Source organism: Dromaius novaehollandiae, chromosome 2 (assembly GCF_036370855.1).
Source record: "Dromaius novaehollandiae isolate bDroNov1 chromosome 2, bDroNov1.hap1, whole genome shotgun sequence".
Classification (NCBI taxonomy): domain Eukaryota; kingdom Metazoa; phylum Chordata; class Aves; order Casuariiformes; family Dromaiidae; genus Dromaius; species Dromaius novaehollandiae.
The window spans coordinates 136,801,786-136,829,477 of NC_088099.1; the positions used below are offsets into that span (position 1 = coordinate 136,801,786).

At 37.0% G+C, this 27,692-nt stretch overlaps 1 protein-coding gene across 1 annotated transcript in view; it reads left to right on the forward strand.

Moving 5' to 3' along the window:
* The first annotated feature begins 489 nt into the window (after nucleotides 1–489).
* ST18 (ST18 C2H2C-type zinc finger transcription factor) overlaps nucleotides 490–27,692 on the forward strand; it is a 173,686-nt gene continuing 146,483 nt past the window's right edge. The window contains exons 1-2 of the mRNA XM_026097762.2: nucleotides 490–742; nucleotides 1,047–1,182. Coding sequence (XP_025953547.2) covers nucleotides 704–742; nucleotides 1,047–1,182 — 175 coding nt within the window. The 5' untranslated portion in view covers nucleotides 490–703. The remainder of the gene's footprint in view (nucleotides 743–1,046; nucleotides 1,183–27,692) is intronic.

Below are 27,692 nucleotides of genomic sequence, written 5' to 3' on the forward strand. Positions count from 1 at the left end.
TTCTGAGTTTTGGCAATATTGAACACAGGAAACGTAAGTGTGGCTTTTATAACTGAGGCCTGTTTCCATAATGAATCAAAGCAAAGGACTCGTGACAAATTTTGTGAATTTTGATGGGTGTAAATTTCCTTATCTGTTTCTGTAATGGATGTAGAAGACTCTGAATTAACTTCTGCCTTTTAACCTGGTTCCGGAGTTCCAAATCTAGATCCTGAACTAATTCCAGATGCTCCTTTCAGATCTGTTCTGGAGGAAAACAAAGATTACAGTGGGGAAAATATTGTGCGAGTATTAGAGCACTCAGTAGATAAAGGAACAGACTAAAGTTCTGCTTAAAGATGATAAAGCAAAAATAGCATAGTGTTAAGATATAGAAAAAGTAACACCTCCCCCCCTCCTTCCCTACACACACACGCGCGCGCACACACAAGTGTTTACAAAAGTGCCTTGTAGTAACTGCTGGTGGTGTCACTCCGTCCCATGCCCCAGAGCTATCACCGGGCCTCATGGGAGATGTGACTGCAGCATCGGACATGGGACTGTTTGTTCACTCACTTTCTGTGAAGAGAGTTTTGAACTGTGTTTTGAATAGACAGCATTTTCTTTGTGTGCTTGGTAAATAACACAGAGCAAAGTTAGTCAGCAAGTTGCATAGCTTCTGCATTCTGATTCTTTGGAGCCCTTTTGTACCAAGCTTGACAGGATGTTTTTAACAGAATGTGACCTCACTGGGATACCAGAGGTAAGGAAAAAAGTTATTGGGGCTGTTGTGGAATATTTTGCATGGAGCTGGCCGAAATACTGCTTTAAAATGCCTCTTGAAAAGAAGATAGTTTTACTGTGATCCAGCCAACACGTTCAGTGGAAATCAGTATCTTTAACTCGTTTGTACGTTAGAAAATCTAATTAAGATTGATTATATTTCCCCACTTAAGGAAAATGATACTCATTTGCAAATCTCAGAACTGTTTTGTCCTTGCTCTAATGTATTGAGCGAAGGCCCAGTTCTAATGATAAAACATCAAAATATTTTCTTTCTAATACAGAAAAGAATAAGGAGATCAGATCCAGTTGTTCATCAAAGTCCTAGAAGCAGCAGTAGAAGAATCAGAGTGGTGACAAACCCACGAAAATCGGAAGACAGTGATCTTTTGGACACATGTTCTGACTCTCCAGGTAAAGGTAAGAGGGGAAAAAAATAGTGTGAATGTGTTTTCTGGCTAAAATCATGTGTGTTTTTTCACCACAGACATTAAAAATGGGACCACTGCTTGTAGTTTTGCTTTGACCCAGAGTAGATGGGCTCCTGGGCAATTTACCCTGGGGGATTACTTGCTGTGTGGTCACCCCCTCTTCTCCCTCTGCTGGTCAGCACAGGGGAAATGCTGACACTGACTGCAAAGGAAACCAGCCACTTTTCTCCTGAATCTAGAGGAAAGTGTCGATTGCTAGTGGCCGCTCTGTAGTTTTTCAATTTATTGCTTGGAGTTCTAAAATATTGACAGCCACAGGATTTAGTGATGAAAGGTTTAGCTGTGGTAAAAGAAGGGAGAGAAAACTGAGTGTTCAAGAAGTCAGGGGAAACTTATTTAAAAAAATAACACAGATGTAGCTCAGGTATCTATTTATGCAGTGTAAAAATAGTCTAGGCTTATGCTCAATGATCTGAGTGATCTGTGTATGTATAGGAACTAAAAAGGCTTTTATGAAAAATAAAAGAAGGGTGAATTATTATACAGAAAGGCTTCATGAATAATAAATATCTTGCTATTCTGAAAATGAATTAAAATGTGATGTGCTTTACTACGCACACCAACAAAACACTAAAACTTTGTTGTTTTTGCCCTGAACAATCGTTGCTTTTTTTCCAGCCAGTAGAGGTGACTTAAAAAAGAAAAAATGTTTGGAGTCACTAGTAAAGTGAGAGGAAATGTTCTCATGATATGTAAAACTGTTATTCATACTTGAAGACTTGTATAACAAAGAAATCTAAAAATAGGCTTTTAAAATTGGAAAGTTTAGCAGCATAAATGCTGCTGACAATGAAAATGTTCTTTGGTAAGTGAGTATGGAAAATGTTGCTAATTTACTTATGACTAACTTGAGCTGCTTTTTACTGTAAGGCATATAAAGATCTAGAGAGATTTTTTTTTTTCCTTGTGATTAGTTAGAAAGTAGATTGGTCAAACTTCATTTGTAGTATAAAGGATGAGGTGACAATATCGCTGCTCCCAATAAGATGTAGTAATGATTTTGGTTTGACAAAGCATTCATAGTGATACTTTCATAATGTCAAACTTGCTACTGTACTTTGATCCACTGGTGTGTAGTAGATAAGCTGCCAGCTCCATTCTAATTAGAGCAAATATTTCCTCTGAAGAGGTTTCTAGAGACAAGCGTGTTCTCTGAAGCAGAAGTCTGTCAAAAGGGGATGATTGAAGATGATGAATTTATATTCATGACTTTGTTATTTCTGTTGTATTAATACTACTGCCCCGAATCACAGGTCAGATGTTAGGCACTGGAAAAAATAAAAATGTTTTGTATACCAAATGGATAATAATGATGCAGACATGAGACAGCAGTTGAATAAAACAAATGTGATAAATTATTCAATCTGACATAAATACAGCCAAAGTAGTAAGATGGAGTTTTCTGATTTTAATGTCTTTTTACAACTATATATGTACTGTTAGATTTTTTTTTTTTAAGTGATGATTTTTCGTAGTGTCTCACCCACTACAGGTAAACTGGCAAGTTGGAATCTTGATGGCTTTTTGCATTTCTTTCAGGCAGAATGCGGTAGGGGGGCATACAGTTTAGTTTATCCTTGAATTTGATCAGGAGAGTGCAAAGGTTCAATAAAATTAGGCTGTGTTTAATATTTATGGAAGCTACAGTGGACAAACCAGTAGAGGTCAGTACACAGTGCTGAAATATAAGTGGAGTGCTGTGTTTTTATGCTCTATAGTTTTGATACGTAACTTTTCTTTTAAAATGTGGTAAAAGAAGATGGTTTACAGCAAATACTGCTGTCGTCTTCAAAAAGATAGGTTAAAAATACTTGGGGTAGTATAATAATAACGGACTGCTTAAATAGAGTAATTTAAGCGACAGTGGGCATTTTGTAGCATGTTATAGCTACAATCATTATTTTGTGAAATCATTACAGAACTTATTACAAGTGTTGCAGAGACAAATGCATCTAGGTCATGGTTATACAGAAAAAATTAGAAGATAGAGGATAGTCTTTAAGAATCAGGTTTTCGGGTATTTGAAGTTAAAATAGCAGAAGAATTTTTCCTCTTCTTTAGATAACAGAGGTTTGGAGAGTTAAAATTAGTCATTGTTTTTAAAATCTCTATCTCCCTTCCTTTGTGTGTGCGTATACATATATATATATGTATGTATGTGTACACACATATATATATGTGTGTGTGTGTATATATATAGGGAGAGAGGCAGACGGACTCTTTGTATAAAGTTGAATTATCTTTTGTTTGACTTTTTAAAGCCATTGTTTGCTTGTGATTTTTTTTGTGATTTAAAGCAAGGAGAAGAATCATCCTATACAGTGTGCGTGTGAAAAGATCTTTCAACATACATTAACTGTAAAAGCTCCTCTGTGCAAAGCTTACGTTCAAGTTGCTTTCTGTGGAGCTAGAAAGCCCAAACTGTATGTCCCTATTCTGTTTACTAGCTCTTTCACTAAGTACCTTGAAAAGTACTTTGCTATTAATTGTAATTGTTTGATCTTAAAGAATTCCTAAGAATTTTATCACCAGATAAAGATGAACTCAGGTGGGAAATGTTCTATTTGGGTTTCAGTATAGCCTTACATCTGCTGTCTATGAGCTTAGGGAGAAATTTCCCAATCCCTTCAGTAAGAATAGGGCTATACGAATGGTGAACGTTTTTGAAAATCCTGTTTGTTTTTTTTTTTTTGTTACATTCTGCACTCATTTAGAGTGCATTTTAGAGGCATTGTCAACTAATGAGCATCTCTGAAAACCCTGTTTTCTTTTTGTTTGCTTTATTATGCACTTAAAGATCTTCCAGAAGAGAATTGTGGCATAAGATATTAAGTGAACAAGGCTTCTGACAACCAAGTTGGGGTTTGCAGCCTGTTTGCTGTGGAAAAAAATTGGAAGTCTCTGCAAGAGTTTATGTTTGTATCCCAAGGTTTTTTTTTAGCAGAGAAAGCTTTCTGAAGCTGTTTTTGGACAAGTGCTAGAGAGTCCGCAACTCTTTCTCATTGGTGTTTCTGCTCTAATGGTATGCCATTAGAGTCAGATAGCATAAATTGGGCACAGTTTAACAGGCTGTAAGAATGGATTACTGCAGGGGAGGGATTCCCTGGTGACTTCAGCAGCTATTGACAGTATAAACTGAGGTGGGAAAGAGACAGAGGAGTTATAAACTCCTGTTGCATGTCTGACCCCTGATGTGTGTTTTTTCCACGCTTCACTGTAATATCATGTATGTGGCCCAATCCAGTACAGCTGGACTTTCTGGTGAAGGATCTCCTGTTATACATGTAGTGTAAAACCCTAGTTTTGGTGAAGTCAGCGGAAGTCTTGGCATTTAAATCAGTGATGAGGCCAGAATATCTACAGACTTGTTTAACACTTTTTCCTGAGGCAAAGAAAACTTAGAAATAATCTTGCTTTCTTTCATGATGCGGTGTCAAATCCAAGAGTGAGGCGTAGGAGGGCTCAGGTGTTAAATGACAAATCCACTTTCAGCCCAAAATTCTTACCAAAGGCTTAGGATTCAAAAGCCAGTTCAGCCTTTTTCTAGATAAAATTGCCCTTTATTTAAGGGCATTTACTACTTTTTTCACTCCTCGCTTTGACTGTGTTTTCAAAAAATAAGCTTGAATCCAAATGTCAAACCCACCTTCTCTTCCCAGATAAATTGCTGATGTCCATATCGTTTTGGTACACAATGTTTTTCTGTAATCTTTTTCACGTTTCCCAGGGTGTACAGCGTGTGAGAAGTTGTGCTTTGTGGAGTCATAGTGGAATAGCTCTGTTATAATAACTGATACGCATTGTCTTTATTAGCTGTTGTTGGGGAGAAGCCCTCCTCATTGAATGCATTTCCTAAAGAGTAGTGCAAAGGTTGAAGTAGACGTGCTCCTTACAGTACTGAACGGTCTGGCTTTAGCCAGTGAATTTTGAAGTCTGAAAATCTAAATATTTGTATTGCTTCAATTAAGTTTGTTTACATGTTAAATTTCATGAATATCTGGTCTGCCTTTTTCTATAACATGTGGGATATAAACCCCCAAAATTCAGGGACCAAAATAATGATGCTGGAAATGTGTAGTTCAATGAAGTGTAATATCCTTTTAGAAGTTTGCTATTCTTATCTATATCCAAACGAAATATAGAAGATTACAGTAGTACTGTTCATGATTAAGGAACAGAAGGTTGGTATTTTCTTGATTGCAATATTACTTTTATATAGGTGTGGTAACACTATATTCTCATTTCTCATGTCAGTGTTTTCTAAAAATTTTTCCCTGCAAAGCAGCTGTGCATAATTAAATTATCCTATCACTATATAGTAGGTTTTATGTATTTTTGTAAGTCACACATAAATTTCTCCACTTTTTCTACATGTGCAAGTGTGTGTGTGTGTGCGCGCGCGCGCGTGTGTGTGTGTATATGAAGATGACTTCTAATATTTTTGCATTACCTGATATGGAATAAACTGTCATCTAACTACAGTACTGTGTGGTCTGTTTAAGCATGTATGAAAAAATTGTGGTTTTGTCTCTAGATGGGAATTCAGCCAGTGGTGATCAGTAATTGAGACAACTACACTAGTGAAAATCTCTGCATATAAACAAGGAAACTGTGGCATTTGCACCAGAAATTGAATTAATTAAGGTTCCTTACCTGTAATTATGTTATCAATCTGCAGATAGATTGAAAAATAGCCTAAAATAAATTAGAGGCAATGAATTAGAATAATAAATGTAGCTGAATAGATTGTAACCTCAAACATTCCACAGGGAGAAAAAAGATTATTCACCCATTTCTAAGAATAAAGGGCATCCTAAGGAACTGCTGTAATTCTGGGAAATATACTCTATATCACAAGAAATCATCAATATAACTGTTACATTTTTGGTGCTCTACCATTTTAGTGAGGTATATTTATAGAGGCAACTACTCTTCTAAGTTATGGAAGAGATCTCAAATGGTGTTTTTCACTGACTATATTAGACTAGACGGTATACCTGGTTTTTTTTTTCACTTTCTGCTGGAATTCTATTGGAAATTTGTTACCTGTCCCTTTCACTGTGTAGCTCAAGTCAATATTAAATTTTTTTGTTTTTCATTTAGTCACTTTCCCTTATGTCGAGATTTAGCTTTAGACTCCAGTCTCTTACTGGTGTTCTTAATTTCCTATTGAAATCATTTGGAAGCTGAATTCAAGACTTAGTGTCTTATGTATCTCAATACCAGAAAAAACCCATTGTATGTGGTGGCCTGAGGCTGCAGACCTGTAGTCCTAAATAAAGTCAACATTAAAATTGAAATATAACTGCAATTAAGGACTCTGAAAACCACTTCCTTTTCATAGACAACATCCCAATTGTTTCTGTCATACCTATGTATTTCTAAGAGGTCAAAACTCACACTGTCACCCTTCCTGTAAATCAAATAAATGTGAATTCAGTTTTTCTGGTGCATATACATCTTCTTATGTGGTTACGTTTACAAGCGAAGTCATTTCTGAAGATCTTTGTTTTTAACAGTTCTTTCTCCAGAGTAGATTCTTATATTTGGCTCTACGCTGCATAATGATTCTTTTGCAACAGAATTTTGCTATATCAAAAAGAGCTTGCATAGCATATGTATGTGGTTATCTGAAATACTGCAAGGGAGCATTAGCAATAGGCTTCACAAAATATGAAATATTTAAAAAGCAAATAGTCTTACATTTTTCTTTTGTAGACAACTCTATTTTGGTTGTATGTACTAATTTGTCTGAATGCTGTTAATAGATAATGAATAGCAATCTACATGTTTTTCTGTGGGTTCAGGAAAGGACATACGACTTTTTGAAAACTTTGAATCTCTGTGTATGTATACTGACCTTTTATTAGTATACTTATGTTTTATATTAATTTGTTTATGCATATGAATACATACAAAGCACGTTATGAAATTTCTGCAGGAAAATACTTTGTGGTAGCTCATGAATATTTTTGATGGTATCACCAAGCTTTACAGTTTAATTACAGTTCTTACTTTTGACTTTTTTGTTTAAGGAATTAAGACACTAAAATTTAAGAAAATGTTTGATTAAAATTGGATGGAATATGGACAAATGCTCTAAAAAACACTAGCTGCTCCTTTGAACAGCACTAAACAGAACCACATGTCATTTCCAGTGAACCTGATTCGCTGAAAGATTTTTATCTATTTTTCTGTGTAGCAATTTTGCTCCTACAGTAGTGATAACATATGTCAAAAAAAATTCTGGCAGATTTATACTACTTTAGAGAAAATGTATGAGTCAAGATTTTCTGGGGGCTTAATTTAGGTGGTAAGAATGACCAGAGAAAATGTGAATGTTATATCCGGTATAGTTATATTGCAGGATTTTGGACTCAAGTTATAGACAAGGTTTTCAGCACTTTATATTGTACAGACTGATACAGGCTAAGTTCATAGCCTTTAGTTCACCAAAATATCATCTGAACCTGATTTTGCAGCTGTGGACAGAATCATTCTGCAGGGTCACATGTTTCTGTGGAAGTAGGAAATATCTGGCACCCCAAGCGTGACGGGTTGATATTCCTTCTTCTATCTTTGGTGGAAACACTACCTCCTTCATACCTAAATTTTTAATGGTCTTGGTTGCACTGAAACTTGGAGACGTCAGACACCCTGAAGCTTGACCTGAGCAGAGAATAGATCTGGCAATCTACATAGTTTAGGAGAAAGGCTGCAAAAATCTTAATGCTGGGAATCATGGAGAGTCAGGGATACAGTCAGTGTATACCATGTAACACCACGTGCTGTAAAGAAAAAGTACAGACCTCAGTTCTGAGAACCTGAACAACCGTTTTCTCCTTTGGCATAAATGGATGCTGAGCGTAAGCCGGATCTGGAGGGTGAGAGTAGATGCATCATGAGACTAGCTTGGCTAAACAGGAAACTCATTACTGAGCTCCAGTGCAAAAAGGCAGTATGCAGGAGGTGGAAGCAGGGACAAGCTACAACAGAGGAATATAGAAATATTGCCTAGATATGCAGGGATGACATTAGGAAAGCCAAAGCTCATCTGGAATTGACACTTGCAAGATACATCAAGGGCAGAGGGAAGAGCTTCTACCACTAAATTGATAGTAAAAGGCTGAAAATGTGTGCCTGCTGCTGACCGGGGCAGGTCCTCTTGACAGAGGACACAGATAAGGCTGAGATACTCAGTGCCTTCTTCACTTCAGTCTTCACCAACAAGGTCTCTTGCACCTCTGTGTTTAGAGGCAGGATTCAAGGAGGAGGAGGAGAACCACCAGCAGGAGATAAGGATAGAGTCAGAGATTACTTGTGAGAACTCGATCCATACAAGTCTCTGGGACCTGATGGACTGTGTCTGAGGGTGCTGAGAGAACTGCCCAATGTCCTTGCAAGGCCACTCTCTATCATCTTTGATGGCTTGTGGAGATTGGGGGAGGTTCTCAGTGGAAGAAAGGCAAATGTTTTACCCATCTTCAAAAAAGTAATAAGCAGAATGCTCAAGACTGAATGGAGCCTTTAGCAAATGTATCTTTCTGTCAGCTTGCTCATGAGATCTAAAAGTAATTACAGCTCTGTGCAGCAGGATCTCTAATGGAGTATGTGCTTATGGGCGTGAAAACAATCCTACATAGTTATGCAAAGCACATTATTGGCTGTGTACAAGAAGTGTTTTTACTATTTAACTGACGACATATATCTTCCTCCTGAGCCCCGTACCAAAGTCCTTATAACTACATGAGGTTTCAAAGAGGTAATGACTAATTAACTAATCTTTGTTTACTTATTTTCACTTGAGATGCGTCAATGAGAGGAAATAAAGTAAAATGAGACTCTAAGACATGATGCTAGGTAAATAATAAGGTTGTGCTGTTACAGTGAGGCACTGGAGTCTTAAGGGTCAAATTATGGTTGTCCTTGTTTATCTACACTGAGGGAAGACATTCCACGGTAGATGGCTTTTGCATACTCTCCTGTAGTTTATCTGGTTGCACTAGGAAATGGGGTAGAGCTTAACCCAGTGGGATAAACTAGGCAGGACAAGAGAAATGTCTCATATTTAAGCAGAGCAATAGTGGGGAAAAATTAGCATTAAAACATTCAAAATTGCATTTTCCTTACAAGTTAATAGTGCCTCCAGTGTTAATGCTGAGGAAGATCATCCATTCCTTTGCATCAGGTGAGTCTGGGTTGTTAAGGAACTCGATGTTGTAAGAGACTCCCTTGCCTGTTCTCCTGTGAGAGAAATCACCTCACCCCTACCCTAGTCCACCTGCTCGCAGAAGTACATTTGAAATGTGCACGGTATGGTCGCAAAAAATTTGGTTTGTTGTTGTGACTTAGGCTGGGCTGATCAAGTGCAGCAGTGCCCAGCGAGTACCCTCAGACAGCACTGCTGACAGGACTTGTGCAGCTTACTATCCCTCTTCCCATGTCTTGACACTCCTTTTCCCCACCCTGGTAACTCCCTTCCCTGCTCCAGTCTCCTCTCAAACAGACTGTTCCAGCTGCTTCTTTGTTGTTGGTCCCATTTTGGCTGCATCCATTCTCCAGTTCAGTATTTGTGTTATTGTTGCCTAGGTACTCAACACCTCACACGGAATTACTGATACGGTGACTGGGCACTGTTCGCTTTGTGTGACTCTGCTCCCCACTGCTCCTGCTCAATTATCTGTGAAGTCTGGCCTTTTCTCACACAGCTCGCCCTTAACTGCCTGTGAAATCCAACCATTCCTCACTGCCTTGTCTGTAAATTTTATTAACTTCTCACATTATTATCTATCATGGCCAGTAGTTTCTCGTCTCCTGTTCATGTTCTCATGAGTAGTTTTTTCATGTCCTGTTTGGTTAGCTTTACCTCCAGCCAGGGTCCAGTCAGTGGCCTAGTCATTTTGGTGCAGCCCTAACGTTAGGGCCTAGTAAAATAGGAAAGTCATCCTTAGCTGATGCTATTGGTGTATGATTGCAGAAATATTGTGGTCACAACATAACAGCTGAGGGTAGCTCAGAGCAGTTGAGAGCATGTGCATTGCCAGTGTTGTGGTGAAAGGACTAGGAGACAAGGGCATGGATGATGAAGGCTAGTAATGGATGGCTGAAACCCCTTTAGGTTCCTCCCAGACATCCTGGCACAGGAATCTGTCTGCCGGGGAAGAGCCTGGGGGTTACAGACCTGTAAGGGAAATGGAAGCAAACTCTGCCTGAGCTCCAAGCTACTGGGAAACGAGTGATCTAACACTGTGTGAGCAAACATCATGGCACTGACTGCAAAATGTAAGCCTTACTGCAAGGCTAGGCTTGGTGTCAAATTTATTTATTCCTGTGGTTCTTATATTAGAGCTTGCTGGCTTGGAATGTGACAGAGCAAGGTCTCATCTGCTTGCAATTGAACAAGTAGACCTAGTCAAAGAGAAAGGAAACTTTTTAAGGATTGTTCTTGGTCACTGAGAAATGGGGGAAGTAGAGCAGCAGGGGCAGCTGAAGTCACAGCTATCGATGCCACATCAGGGCAGGAATAAAGACACCTGTGAATTGGATGCTGGAAGTGTCCCTAGTTCTAATCCACAGAGCAGCGAAATGGAGACTGCAGCTAGTCACCTGTTAACCAGAATGGAAATGTGATCTGGTTAAGAGAGACTAGAATTCAAGAGAGCTGAAAGGCAGAAATCACAGCTAAAATACTGGAATCTTCTGGTATTCAGTAGAGAAACATGTAATAGAAATCTTTAAAAAAATTTTTTTATTTTTATTTAAACACTTTCCTAAATGCTTTGAGCCTTTAGGAAAATGAGATTGATGTTGCCCATTGTTATCCCCTGTAGAGAGTTAATTCACCAAGTTCAGGCCACTCAAACCCTTGCTAGTGTCACATTAATATATGTATCTCTTGAAAATTAAAAACTGTAAGACTTCTTGGGTTCTTTGAATGCTTTTGTAATATTTTGAAAATAGTGTTCATTTGACTTCTTTCTGTAATATTAAATATTTACAGTATTTGGCTGGAAGCACAACAAAGAAATAGTATGCATAAATGTTACTGTGATTATAGCATCTGCTGCCCAGTTACCAAAAATCTGCCCAGAAGAGAGAGAAAATCCAGTACATCTTATTTACTTGTACGTATAGTCTTATAGCTAGTTTTATCACAAAGGCATATAGTTCACTCAGTGATTTCTGCAGGTCAGATTTCACCAGTGAAGTGAATAGGGCACAAATGGACAATGCTTACTAAAGATGAGGAGATAATGCCTGTTCCCATGGAGAAAAAAGTTCTACAGGTTTTTGTATGAATAAAACTACCTCTGTTCATGAAACAGCAATAGTGTTGCTGAGAAATTAGATGGAATTATAGAATTAGGAGAATATGATGATATTCTTGTATGGCTTTTGTTTCCTTGTTAAACCACGGTAAATGATTCTGCACAGGGATCTACTGCTATATGACATTCCATCAAAGAATTACTGCTTTCAGGTTTTTTTTAAGACACTTTCATAAGTACTGCTGAAGAACTGGCATCCTAATTCAAACAGCTAACAACCCAAGTCCAGTTCAACAAATACATGAAAGGATGACTGAAAAATGACAACTTTGAAATTCTGATTTCCGCAGGTTTGAAATACAGTTGATTTAGTAACTAAAGATAAAACCACTTTACTTGGAGTGTCTGTATTTTATTTTTGAGGCCTGTTTCATTTTCACTATAGTATCGTATTCTCAGAGCCCCCTGTTCCCCTGTAACTCTGGCTGTCTGGTTACAAGCCTATGGTGATTCTGAAATAAGAGACCAATGGCATATTAAACCCTCTTTAGGTGTTTTCTATAGCATGTAGTCAGTGTTATGTAGATAAACCACAAGAGACATAGTGGACATGCTCAAGACACTTCAGTACGAGAAATCAGCGTCACGTAAAAGTGTTATGTAGAGTGGCTAAAGGATAGAAATTTTTTCTTTTTGGAACTTACTGGACAGAAAAGTCCCTTCCATTTCCCTGGACTATGAGAGAGAGAAATAAATTCTCTTCCTTTTTACTTAGCTTTTTAGTATGAAAATATACCTCAAACCAGATACACCTAAACCCAGGTTCCATCTCCAAAGAGAAAGCATATCCTATCCTCAGCTGAAACTAGAGTGAAGGACGGAATCTGACTTTGAATTATTTACCTTTTTGCCCAAATACCAAGTAGATTTATTTAACTGAATAAAAAATGGTCTTGAATATTCAGAGCACTTTTGTAAAATAAAATGTATGTTATGCATGTACAATGACAGAGGGAAGGGAAGAAGAAATGATTGCCAAGGACAAACAAGGCTGTTCTGAGAACTTCTATTGATTGGAAACAAATCACTGGATATTTTTTGTTTTGTTTTGTTTTGCTGTTTTTTTTCTTCTGCGTATTACATGAAGTGGTCTCTGTCTGGGTGTAATTTTTACTTTTTAGTGCAATCTGCACCTGTGGCCTTTGGACTTAATGTTTATGACAGATGGACTGGACTGTGTTTGCATCATTTAGTGTATAATCCTTCTGTATGTATCTATGCCATGCTAGGCAGTGGCACTGGCCCAGTGGGCATATTTATTAGTGCAGACTTCCTGTCTGCTTCCATTGTTCTGTTGCAGTGTCCTTTGAGCATAATGGACCTTGCTTTGTGCCGAACTCACCTACAAAACATTGTCCCTGATTATTCGTCCGGATTATCTGTTGCACTCTAGTCTTTTTTCTTTTTTTTCCCTTTTTTAAGTACTCCAACTCATTTGCCAAGTAGAATGCTTAAAATGGATCAATTCCATATTGTAAATGCTCTTCCTCTCCACTCAGCCTGCAAGCTTCGTTTTGGAACACGCGTACTAGCTTTGTTTGCTAGTATCAAAACGCTTGATAAAAAGAAAAACCATTTCCTCTGAAATGTGTTGTATCTCATGCTACCTGAGCTCCCACTTTACGGGAAGCGGAAGTTGTTCCCAGAAAAGCAATGCCCCCGTATAAAACATGGAAGTAATAAATGCAGCCCTGGCTGTAGCAGCCTGCAAGCCCATGGCTAGCAGCCTAGAACTGTGCAGCATGTTCCATTCCTGCTGACTTCATCGGTGGTGTATGACGGGTGTGGGAAAAAAGGACAGACTACTATTATACAAGAAGTGTTGCCTTCTGTATCAGCAGAACAGAAAAACAAATGCCAGGCAAATGGAAAAGGATACAACACTTAGACGTTTGCAATGTTGAAGATTTTTTTGAATAAGATAATAGATTTGGGAAGCAAACAAAAGACAGAAATAATATGATACTCTCAAAGCATAATATAGTATTGCACCTTGTTCATGTATCATATGAAATCATGACTTTGCTTCTCTTAAATTTTCTGCCCATTACAGAAATGCAGAAAATGAGCCTCATACAGTTTAGCTATAGTCACATCAAATTCGTGGCAGACTTCAAACAGACATTTGAAAACCAAAATCACCCTTTTAAAACCATCAGTATATATAATCCTAACAGTTAAAAAGGATTTTTAAATATTTAAATATAATATTTTAAATATTTTAAATATAATAAAAAATAATTGTATAAACATTCTATGGAAACACTCTATGGAAAGATAGGTCAGTTATGTAATTTATCACACTACATAGCAACACTCTGCATTCTGTGCTCCTATTATCATAATCTTGAGGAAACAAATCATATTTGGTGTCCTAAAGCTAGATTCAAATAGGGGTAGTTTTGGGGATAAGTATACTTGCCAATCAGGTTTCTAGAGGATGAGAATGAAGACCTGAGAGGAATAATTTCTCACACTATAAATAAAAAAGCAGTTATTAATGATGTTATCTGAAGTAACTAGAGAAGGTTTCTATGTAATATTTGACTAAATTGTATAATGCTAAGAAAGAGAAAAGAGATTATGATACTCTATTAATGTCCAGGAACTAGAAAAAGTTAGATTTCTTTTTTCCTTTGTAGTCATTTTAGACTTGGTATTTCTGGTTAGCTGTAAGAACTTCCAATCTAAAATTTGTATCTGGAATGTATGACTGAGTGAGCTTGGATTTATGGAGAAAGTATGTTCAAGACCATATACAAATACTCATATGTGGTTTGAATGCCTTCCTTCTTTCATTACCTTTCAATGCTGTTGAATATTTAGCACTTTTAAAGATCAGGTACCCAAATTACAATGGCAGACCTCAGTGTTGGCACTTTTGTGATGGCACATGCGTATTTTTAACCCTGAACTTAATTTTAAAATACATGGTTGAAGTTTGAAAATATCATGGTGGTAAGTTTGGCAATCATCTTTCTCACACCATGTAATTTTTTTCCCTTTTCCTTTTCTGATATCTGAAATAGTTTCACTAGTTTAGCTTCATAGTTTCACATCTTGGAGGGATATTTTTCAGAATGCAGTGTAGAAAATGAAAAAGCTAGTTGTGGGCAAATCCAATTTAATACCCTTCACTTTGAATTAGGTGTGTGACGATTCTGAAATTTTTCTTTCTGCATTTGGTGTGGCAGTATCACAATCTTTTCCTGATAAATTATTGTTAACCTACACTGTGAAAAAGCTGTATTCTAAGTTGCTCTCCCCTGCTGCCAGTCAGTGTGATGATGAAGTCTCTCCTCAAAACTAGCATAAAAGTTTCAATATCTCCTTCTTGTAAAACCCATTTACAAACTTTAAGGTGAGAATGGAGGTTGGTACAGGATGTGTCGCAAGGGAAAATGGATATTATTGAAGGCTTATTTTTATTTGCTTTTCTTTGTTTTTGATTTATAGAGTTCAGAGCTACAGTTCAATACAGTGATAGAGATATCATCCAAGTTTGCCAGAATAAAGAAGTAATCTTCTAACATCAACGTCTGTATGTTGGTCTGTAAGACATTACATCTTGTTACATGATAAGATTAGCTTTAAGGTTGTTATTGTAATGTTTGAGTTCCTGATTGGAGCCATCTACAAATGATGACTTTAGGATTTGTGTCATCATGTAGACAAGCTATATGACCATTCAGCTGTGATTATCCTAACTTCAGTGCCAGTAATATACAGTGCCACAGAACTGCAGAGCTATATCATATCCTGAAAATGGAATTTAGTTATTCACTGAAGAGCCTTGGGACTGAACTGATGGAAGCACATAGTATCGAGGTTATGCCTATCAACAATATGCAGCCTAAATCTCACAGCTGTGAGCCACAGTAGAGATAACTGCTGTGTGATGGCCCTCCCATACAGACCATCATCATGTATCACCTGATTACTGGTTATGCCAATGTAGTACCATAGTACCCGCAACCTTTGCATCTGAAGGGCTGTGTCTGAAGTGCACACAGCCAAGGGAATGTTTCTGTACTCTGAATTGCACTTAATCTGTGAACACTACAGAGTCGGCCTTATTTGGTCTTGATGGAATTCGTGCTTCTGTTAGAGGGACTGTAAGTCCAAAGAGCTTTGCAGAACATCCAAACTGGCCAATAAGTAACTAAATGTCCTTGGGGACATGAGGCAGTAGACTGCAATCATCCACAAACATTAGTTCAGGAATAGCTGCTTTCTGTATTTTGTTTTCTATATTTGTATGTGCTTACTGCAAATTCAGGACCCTTCCATCTGGATATTACAGTATGTAGATGCGTGGCCTAGCTAGGATCCTCTATAATTTTCTGTCACTGAAGGCATTCTCACCTGCTAGGCCTTGGATACTATGGAACTCCTTGTGTCAGACCTTTCACCTACTAGTTTTTTGTATTAGGATAATTTCTTAATACCTGCAGCCTTTCTCTAATTTATCTAACCCACCTACCACGTGATGATACTTCAGGAATGATTCATCAGTTTTCTTGGTATGTATCTTGGTGCATATTTGTGGTCTCACAGAACGCTCTTCAAAGGACTGATTCACGGCCAGTGTCCACTGAGCCCTGGATCAGTTTTCCCATTAGCTTTATGATCATCAGCATTTGCAGAAAAATAGGACAGTCCCTTTGGGATATGTTTCTGTTCTGTTCTAGACAGGATTTCCAGGCTGAAAGCAGATCATCTGACTTACCCATGTCTTTCCAGGGTCCAACCAATGGCTTTAGCCAGTAGCTTAAATATCTCTGGGAATATTTGGCTCTGATCCTTGGAAGGACACAATCATACTGCCCCTAACCTGCTGCTGGATTGCACTCAGGTCATTCACTGTAAGAGTTATTAAGCTAATCAGCTGTTCCTTTTTATATGCCAAAACAGCAGCATTTGTTACTGCTGTATCACCTGTGACTTCAGAAGGAGCTACAGGCAAAAGCAGCTGCAGGCTAACTCTGAGCCATATGTGGACTCATCTAGAGTGTTTCTGAGCAGCGGTTGGTTGAAGTTCTGCAACTTTCTCTTCTTCACCAATTTTCTTTCGTAATATATCTGTATGTATTATTTAATGTGGTTACATTGTTCTGTTTTGCAGGTTGTTAATCCATTTCTGATACTTCATACATAGATGTTAGGAGCAACTTGACCTCATTTCTATTGCCATTTAATCAATCTTGATATCTGCTTTTTATGAAACCAAAGAACTTCAAACCTGTAGAATGCTAAATACCAGAAGGCAGTGATAGATTTGTCAAATGTAGTAGGCAGATCAGAGCTCAAAGCAGCACATTCAAAGCTGCTTATATATTGAGGATTTTTACAAATATAATGAAGTGCTTTGCACCTTTTCTCTATAAGTTAACCTCAGTTTGCACACTCAGGAAGCATACTTAAATTCTGAATAATTATTCCTAATTGAAACTGGCAGAAAAAAATGCATTTCAGGTAGGAATAAATAGTAGAAGACAATGAGACAATGTTGTTTGTGCCCTTCTTTTGATATTTTAGAAATAAAATATTTTGTTCCCCCTAATTGTCTTTTCTTTTTTTCTTTTCTCATAGACAAATACATCCACATTGCAGTATATAAAATTTGATTCTTATTGTATTCAGATTATTCAAAAAATGAGAAAATCAGATGTCAGAAAACAGCAAACATTGGAAAAACAAATGTAAAAAGTAAAGTGAGTACATCTGTAGAAAGCTTTCTCCAGAGATTTCCTGCAGTATCCTTTTTTTTTTTTTTTTTTTTTTATTAAAGGTGTTCTTGTTTAAAGATCTCCAGTTTTCACTGGTCCTGATTCTTCTTTATCTTGTTAGATTTTGGTGTGTCCTGCCTGCAACATGCACCTACAACCCTCTGATGGTTCAATTTACTCCTTTGCTAATGGAGTTCAAGTTGCAACTTGGGTGAAATGGTAAAAGCATCATAGAATTCACTGGTCATAGGCAAAAGACAATTAGAGATTATGAACTGCTAATTTCAAGTCTCTTTAGCAAGGTTGAAGTATTAAGTTAAGCTACATGTTTTACTTGATTTCAGTGACTACATGGGGTACATGAAGAGGGTCCTGTGCTATTGAGGTATTCTCTGGATACTGAATGAGAAAAGCACTCTGAGGAAATTTAGAGGTATTACCTTAGATAGTGGAAGAGGAGAATGTTAATTAGCTGGAATCAGTTGTTCCACTATGTAAGAAATAGTGTAGACAGAGCTTGGTTGGTCTCTCTAGATACACCCAGTAAGAAAACTGGGTGACTGATTTTAAAATATGTTCTTGTGATGGTCTTCAGTGGCAGAAAAAAATAGTTTTTCATGTAGCTTGCAGCCTTACATGTGAACCTCACAGCACAACCTCAGCATGTGACTGAGATCAATTTGGCCAGCAATAGGCTCTGTGGAGAATTATTTCATATGTCCCCTTCACTGTGCTGAATCCTTTTCTTCTGAGTGTTAATTGTATTTCCATTCTACTAGATAATTCTGTGATCAGTGAGGATGAGAGAGTAATCCATCCTTTGTACAGGTCTTATGCCTTTCTTCCATCTACCTACATGTTTTCCCTAAATCCTGTGATTGTTGGGTAAGTGGCAACAGAGACAGATGGAGGATGTCACACCTACATACAAATGATGAAGAAATGATGGCTGTTGGCCATTGACTTGCGGTGACAGAGGCATCTGTAACTTGTACATCAAAGGAGCTCTTTTTAAGGATAGTGTCTCTATCCCCAATTGCTGAAAATGGAAAAACAGATCCTCAGCTGTCACGTACTCTATCACTGATTCACTAGGCTACAGCAGCAAGTCAGTTACACAGCAAAACCATCACATAAAACAAACTAAGTGAAAGACTAAGGAGGCATGTAGTAAGCATTAAAAGTGAATATAGAAATATGACACACTAATTAATATAGAAATATGAAATAAAACATATGGGATAATTTTGAGGCAGTCAGTGCTGTATGGATTACTAGATTAGCAGATCTGCAGAAAGCATCTATCTGGTCTCAGTTTCACTGGTGGAATGTCAGTAACAAGGAAATCTGACTTTGAGGATAGGTGACTACCTAATGTTTCCTTAAGTGAGGCTGGCATCAACATTAGCTTCTCAATAATCATTTTATGGGGATCTAGATAATTCAGTAAAGGTGTCCATAAAAAGTTAAGCTAGCATTTTTGATAAGGACTTAGCTATATTTGTGTAAACTAGGAAAAGATAGCCGATTGGGTTGCTATGGGAAAGAATAATTCAAAGGATGACTGTAAAATCTTCAGTGTTGGCTACTGATAGTCATGTTAAGTAGTACATTCCCAGATGAACAATTTCTTCCATTTAAAATAGTAGTTGCACTGTAATGTGCTGTTCATCAGTCAAAAAAAGCAGGTGGGGGGGGAAGGGAAGATCTAATACTTAGAATTTCTTTGAAGTCATCAATTTCATAATACAAAAATAATGGGTGAAATGTCATGAAAAAATAAGATTTTTTGTGTGAGTGTGAAATACATAGAAAAGTATTAAAAGACTGATTAATGTTAGGTTCCTAGTGATTAAAACTGCCCCTTCTTTTCCAGTACTTTGATATTTAAGCTTATAGAATGTAGAGCTTGTTAGAGCTCTATGTCCTCTTATATTTTCTTCCTTCTGACTACTCTAGTTATTTCTGTTAATAATCTTCTGAAAGACTAATTTGTCCACTTCTTAGTGACATAAAAATGCAGTAACTCTCAGAAATTGTCCCACTGATGCCTGTGAAGCCATTTGCAAGAGAAACTGCTGGCCAGAGTAAGCAAGGGCTCCATTAAAGGGTTCAAGTGAAAGATAAAGTTAAATTTATGTTTACTTGATATATTCCTATTCCCTAACATTCCTTTGGTGTTTAATTCCTTATTCCTCCTTCTACTTATATTTCAAACTCCTCCTAACTCTTTCTCTGTTTCCTGCTTCTTTTTCTTTTCTCTTTTCGCCTTCTAATATTCCTTTTTAACAAGATTTTGTGAGTCACACTGATTCCAGGCAAACAAGCTGCTGTACTGTAAAATAAATAGCCTTGAAATGCTACAAAGTAAATCAGTTGCCTTCAAGATTAAGCTAAAATGTTTGCCTGAGCTTCATGTCTGAACATCCTTCCACTTAACCAGATGATAGCAGAGTTTTTGCCAACAAAACATATCTTTACTAAACCAGGGCCATCTTTCACTAAGAACAGAGCAGTATGCTGCCCTCTGCCATCAAAACATGCCTCTAGCCCTATTTATTTATGAGAAGCTTTGTACTGGATACAAACTGATCATGAATGTTATCCAGCTTTATATAAGACATCACATGGTTTTGGTAATCTGATACAGGGTTTTAAATGGATAGCTACACTGCCAGTTTTAAGTGCCAGCATTTTTTTTCCTTTTGCTATCAAATGATATAGCATGTACTGTTAAGAAATACTCTAGCCTTCACTGAGTTTATGCTTCTTGTAGAAGAATTGCTATTACTAAGCATCTCTATTTAGCCTTTTAATTTTAATTTTTCTGAACAGAATAAACTACTTAGTATGCTCTGATACAGCTTCCCGGAAATAGATTGTTACAGGAAAAATAATCAGCATTTCACTCCATAGTCCCAAACATATTTTTCCGCAAGCTTATATTTCAGCATCTTTTTGCTCTGCATTTATTATAATAATTGTGCATTACAGTTACGAGTTTGGAGAGTCTTAAAAAGTAAATATAGTTCCAAAAGTGAAATATTGACTCTTCTTGGCTTGATTAGGGTGTTCATTCTTGTAGGGACCCCTATGCTTGTATTTCTAAACCTACAGAATCAGCTTCGTCTGTGGCTTAGGTGTACAGTTGATATTCGCTCCATGCAAGCATGGAGAAATCTAACCTGGTGTGAGAAACCTGAAGTGTGACTAACATCTGAATTTTTGCTTTTCAAAATAATCTAGAGGCTGGATAAGCATTAACATGGAAAATCTAGCTTCTCTTTCCCAGAGGGCACCTTTGAATTAATGCAGCTGAAATTCTCCATGTACTGCATCACTTTGATCCAAAAGCTAAAATCTGATGAATATTTGTTTGAGTATTTTACAGGTAAGGATAGTAGCTTTGATCAATCCTTTGAATAACGAATTTCTTAAATCATTTTAGGATAAGACAAACTAAGATTTTGGGGCTGAGCTGTATGTGTTTGGGGGAAGAAAAATTGCCTGATTTGTGTTTGGACGTACTAGAAAGAAGGTTGGTATGGGAGAGAATGTGGTAGAGGGAACATAAAAGTGAAAGGAATCTATATGGAAATTTTGTAAGCAGCTAGTTATTGGTAGTACAGACAAAGGCATCTCAAACTGGCATTTCAATATCCAATTGTATATCAAACATTCATTTACAATTGAAATGGCTTAAGCAGGGGTGTGGCTTGTGGGGGGAAAACTGATAAGGAGAATTATATGCCGAATATTTGTTTAAATGTTTCTTCTACCATGAGAGAGAAATCTGGAGCTTTGTATACTTCCCCAACTTCATGCATTAGAGAAATTGAATAGCATGAGCAAGCCTTAAAAGGAGTGACATTAATGCGAAGTCTAAGGTTTCTTTATGTGCATAAAAGCATGATGGCTCTTTCCATGAACAGCTGCTAGCCAATAAGCCTTTTAAAAAGCCTTCTGGAGACCACAGTGAAAATCTAAAGTTCATATTCTCACTGCAGGATTTGTATACTGAATTTTCAAATATAGAGCACCTGCAAATACAAACAAAATGATAATCTAAATGCTTCTAAGGGACCCATTATTGCATGCATCGGAAATCCGTATACCCAACGTCCCATTGAGCTTACTAGAACTTTACTTACTACCTAAGAGAGGAGTTATACAATATTTAGGTAATTAAATGTATTTAAATGTGATTAAATATGATGGTTTTGAAAATTATTTCAGTTGGTAACTTGATTTTCCAAATGTACATCTAAGTGAGCTGGATATTTTCCCTCTGGAATTTATTTATGCAGACTGCAAAACCATCACACAGTTTGAATGAGTACTGAATGATGTAAGTATGAATTGAAGTCCGGTAGTGAAGCTATGTTAGAGTGCCGACCAACACTCTTCCCCTAAGCTATTTATGTTGAGCTTAGGTTATGAGTTCTTTGGGGCAGAGACTCTTTGCTTATATGTGTTGTACACAGTGGTTCTGATTATCGATTGATGTTCTAAAAAATAAAATCAATGGATTTGCTTATATTTTGGATACTTGCTGAAGTAACATTTCTCATTTTCTGGCAGATGGTAAAATGCTTACCTCTGCAATTCGGAGAACAGAAGTGTCTCCTTTTTTTGCACTGAAAGTCTTAACAATTGAAAATGTGACCGTGATAAACCAGAGGAATGCAGAAGCAGCCCTTATGTGTAGTGTATGTAACTGAAGAAATACATGCAGAATGAAAACAAAATAAAAAGTTTCCTTCTCTCTTTCTATGACACAATTTTTTCTAGGGTCTTAAGAAAAGGTGTGTCATTTTCAAATACTTCATGTATTGAACAGTGGCAGAACTGTCCATAGAGAGGAACACCAATTTGGGGATTTTTCTTCGTGCACATTCAAAACAAAGAGCTGAGGAGCTGGAGTTTAATTACAGAGAGACCAGTGTGAGTTGACAAAAGTACTATGCTCATCTGACCATCGTACAAATATAAACAGAGTCAACACTTATCTGTACCTAAGCAATATGTTTTAATTAAATTTTTAATTTATCCTATAAATATTATATATATTATTTATATACAATATTTTTATTATATTTATTATTTATTTTATCTTATTATTTATATATTTATTATATTTTAATATAAATATACATATTTTATATATAAATTATATCTATAATATAAATATATATAATATAGCATAATTTCTATATATTTGTTATATTTTATTATATTTATTATTATATATTTATTAATATTATATATAATATTTTAAATTATAAAAAATATATATTATTTATAATTATATTGAATATAAACACATAATATATATATAAATTATAAATATATTTATCTATAAGTAATAAATATTTAATTAAACTAAACTTATTTCATTTGTAAGTGTTTCTGGGACTGATGTTCTACATGTCCTACAATGCATGGGAAGAAAAATCGTATTCCACTTTAATGAAATTACAAAACATTTCCGTGAGATTTGATTCTGTTATTTTATAGCATTGCCTCATCATATAGACAACTTAGCTAATGCTGGTGTAATCAGAGATGGCTGTTGTACCACATGAGTTAGAAATATGTCAGTTAGCCATGTAACAGCTGCACCTTCCACTTAAATTCTAGCATTATATTTTGAAGTATAAACATTCAAAAATAAAGTTTAAAAGAGAATATAAAATTGTATCTGTGACTTATGCCACCGAAATAAAATTAACCATAGAAATAATGATGGATATATAACTGCAATGGAATGGATACACTCAATTATAGTAACTTTATTCTGTGTATTTGAAATGTGTCCCATAGTATCTGATGACTATAGTTGTCAAGGTAGCAGAGAAAAAGATTAATCATAGTCTTAAAATATATTTTATGCTTCCTTTTGCAGCTGATTTGTGTCTTGTATACAAGTACTATACTAATTCCATATTTGAAAAGTGTCTGCTATTAATATGCATTGATCTTATTTTCTTTTGCATATTGACTAACTTGCTTTGTGTAAGTTACGCCATAAGCACAGCTTTAACAATTCAATTAGATGGTCTGTTCGCTTTTTATAGTATATCTTATTAGTCTAAATGTATGGTAGCCAGGCTTAAAACCAATACCTACAGGTACTTTTTCAGCACAGTGCTCAGGAAATTAACCGTGGAGCTCTCATTAGCATTAATGGGTGCTTTGTGGCTAATTTACTCTGCGCCATGCTTAAAATATACCCTCCAGGGTGCTCACCAGGCTGTATGAGAGATTCCTCCCTGCTGATGGTATTGCAATTGTATTTTATTAGATCAAGCTACAAGTGAAAGATTTTGATTTCTGTGACATCTAGGCCTAACCATGACTCACACAGAAAACACACACATGTATTCACTATCAATTAGTTGCCAATACTTCTAATTTCCTATAAACCTGAGATAGTTTACACAGAATATCATGTTTTATGGTAAACATTAAACATAAAAAACATAAATTGCAAAGTCAAATTCAGAAGTTTGGAACTGCTGTTGCAATTTTAATTTAGCCTTATTATGAATGTGTTTTCAGTTACAAAGGGAAAACTAAGAAATTTAATGAAATCAACTGGAATCCAGACCTCAGGAAGTTGTGTGTGTAAGAGGCTAGATTTTTTTTCCAGTCAGAGGTGCAAAAATTCTCTGGAATCCCAATTCCAAAAAAGGAGGAAAAATTGTTGGGAATGCTTCCAAATCTGTTTCTGAATAATTAATTTGAAAACGACGTTAACATTAAGTAGATAAGCTATAAGAAATGGAGGAAAGAGAAATCAGTAAAGAATCTTCTGCTTGCTGAATAGAAAAACCAGGGATAAAGCAAGACCCACTAAAATCAGTCCAAGTTTTGCTTTACAGAGTAGGTTCTTCATTGCTTAACAGAGGACAAAGAAGGAAGAGAGTTGCTATGTAGTTAAAATTATCTTTTACCTACAACAGATTCAAAATTAAATTAATACCTGTTTCAGTTTTTGATAGGACCAAAGCTGAACACAGGAGACCTATTTCAGTTTCTGATAGGACCAGTGCTGAACGCAGGAGCTAGGGCAGGTTGGCTAAAGGGTGGGTGGGAACAAAGCTCACTGAGCTTAATGTTTGTGAATATGGGAGACAGGGAGAGAAGGAGATGAACTGGTTCTCAGCATATTGGAATATAAAGTCACAATCAGACTATTTTAACAAATCTGGGTGGCATCATGCAAAATAATATAGATAGCAACTTCATTTAAGAGAAGAAAGAAAATAAGTGACTAAGACTAATATGGACTTATCAGTGTGATTTAATCAGGCAAAAACTTACGGGAAATATTGAAGATATAGAATATATGGAAGTAAATAGGATAAAACAAAGGGCTGATAGATCATGTCAAAGCAATCTGTTATCTTTCTTCGGTAAGATAACTCATTTTTTGGGAAAACTAGATGCAAGGTGATCTAATCTATCTGGACTTCAGAAAAGCATTGATTCAGTGCCATACAGGGAATTATTGGTTATACTGAAGAAAATGGGGATTAATATAGAACTGTAGGGTGAATAAGGGGATGGCTAGGAGAGGGCTGAGTAGATTATACGTAATAAGTAACTGTTGGCCTCAAGGGCATTTGTGAATAGTGCACTGGCTTGTGCATTGCTGCGTGGCTGTGAATGTTCCAAGTACAGGTCCCAAAATGTTACTTTTATGCATCTTCTTGGCCACTTTTTTTAACAGCTCTCTCTCCACCATTCATTACAATGCCACACTAAAGAGCAGTTGCTAAAGGATCTAAAAATTAAACACTTGTCATGAGTGTTCCAGAGTCTCAGAATTTGTAATTGTGGTATCATTTTGTACATTACACTGTTTAGTATCACTAGTCTGTCGTACCTGATCGTTATTAGTTTTTTAAGTATCTCTCTTCTCCCTCATTGCACACACTGAAGTACATGCTGTTGTGATGAGGCCTGCATGTAGTCCGGGTCAACATCACTCAAGAAACAGGTGCAAGCATGTTTAGGGCAGTGCTTTGCATCCTAATACTTTCTAGGAAAGCAGCGAATACATTGAGCTTGGGTAGCTTTGTTTAAGACAGAGAATGTGATTGCTTCCAGAAAAAGGTCATTTATTTGTTCCAGTTATGTTTACAGAATATCTTAGTAGAATCTGGCAGCATATTTACAATGGATATCTGCCCAAGGATAGCTAACAGATATGTTACAGTCTCCAATATTGGATGAACTGTAACAGATGCGATGAAGTGAGTAGTGCAGGAAACATGCAGAATAAAATATGATATATCACAGTTGGAAGGCTGGTATCTTTCTTTTCATAGCTATCCAGATTGACCGTATGTAATTATTCACAGTAAGAAGATAAAGGTAGACATGTGGTTTCACTTGGAGAAGGTGACTCCAAAATAGTTTTACTGAGCTGGGAGTAAAGCAGCTGTAGTCATACACTGAGAGGAAAACTGTATATCTTGCCTATCCTTCTCTTCCCTTCCCTAATGTATTATTTGTTGCTTTGTCCTGGGTGATCATGGTCATCTGTGGCCTTTGGAAAAGAAAAAATGACTCAGTGAACAATGCAGCCATTCAGCACTATATTCTAGTTATTTTATAGAAGTCACAGACTTACAGAATATCTGAGGCTGGAAGAGACCTTTGGAGATCATCAGGTCCAACCCCTCTGCTCAGCCCAGGACTGTGTCCAATCTTCAAGGATGGAGACTCCACAACACCTCTAGGCAGCTTGTTCCTGTGTTCAGCCAACTTCACAGTGAAGAAGTGTTTTCTTACGTTCAAGTGGAATTTCCTGTGTTTCAGTTTGTGCCCATTGCCTCTCATCCTGTCACTGGGCACCACTCAGAAGAGCCTGGTTCTGCCTTCTTTGTGCCCTCCCTTCAGATATTTATATACAATGATAAGATCCCCCTAAGCCTTCTGTTCTTCAGGCCGAACAGTCCCAGCTCTCTCAGCCTATTCTCATATGAGAGCTGTTCTAGTCTCTTGATTGTCTTGTGGCCCTTTGCTGGCCTTGCTTCAGTAGGTCCATGCCATTCTTGTACTGGAAGGCCTAGGGCTGGATCCAGCACTCCATATGTGGCCTCACCTGGGCTGAGTAGAAGGGAATAATCGCTTTCTTTGACCTGCTAGCAATGCTGTTCCTAATGGAACCCAGGATACCATTGGCCTTCTTTGCTGCAAGGGCACATTGCTGTCTCGTGTTCTGTCCATCAGGACCCTCACGTTCTTTTCTGCAGAGCTGCTTTCCAGCAGATCGGCCCCCAGCCTATACTGATGTATGGGGTTATTCCTCCCCAGGTGCGGGACTCTGTACTTCCCTTTGCTGGACTTCACAAGGTTCCTCTCTGCCCATCTCTCCAGCCTGTTGAGGTCTCTCTGAATGGCAGCAGACCCCTCTGGTGTATCAGCCACTCCTCAGGAAGAAACTTCCACCAATTCAGTTTCAGAAATGTCTATAATTTAAACACTGACAATCAATATTAACTTGCAAAACTGAGCCAAATTTTTGCACTAGGAAAAATAGTGACAGAGAATATTGACTATTTTAGATTTGTGCTGGTGCTCCCCAGTCAAGAATGTAATTTCCATCCTTGTATTCTTCAGTATTATTAATTTCATTAATTTATTTTTTTCTTTAGAGAAGACTGAAAATGCTTGTTGAGTGGGTGAGGCGTTGAGGAAACAGCACTAGTAGGAAAGCGTAGTAGGTAACAGTGTGTTCTTAAACAGCATGAGGAGAAATAAAAGTGCTACATCCATCATCAATATGAAGAAACCTGGGAAGAATAAGCTCTCTCTACTGAGACATTAGTAATTCCAAAAATTCAAGGGGAGAAATCCTGACTCCAGTGAAGAAAATGTAAACCTAGCTACTGACTGCAGCAGGGCCAGTATTTCTTCCTGTGGGTTCATGGATGTTGTAGAATAATCTGACTTCTCTCTCAATAGCAAAAAGGGAAGTGAAAGTGTAGGCCCAGTTTGATCAGGTCCATCTTCAGCCGTTAAAGAAAGTGAAGACTAAATGCACTGTTTGCAACAAACGTTAATCTTCAACTGTTTAAAGAGTTGGGAGTAAGTTGGTATAGTTAATGTAGTATAAGAAGATTTAGCACGGCTCAGTGTAGCTTGTGCATTTACTTTGACACGGAAGAAACTTTGGGATCAAAAAAATATATAGTGCACCTAGCAGTGTTATACTTAATCACAAATGCCACTCTCTGTGATATACTAAATCCTTCTTTTACCAATATAAAATAGTTTTGATGAGTTGATCTGTTAGAAAAAAAGTTCAAATGCTTTTTCTGTCACAAGATGCTCATCTGATAAATTTGAATTGTATTGGGGGATGGGTA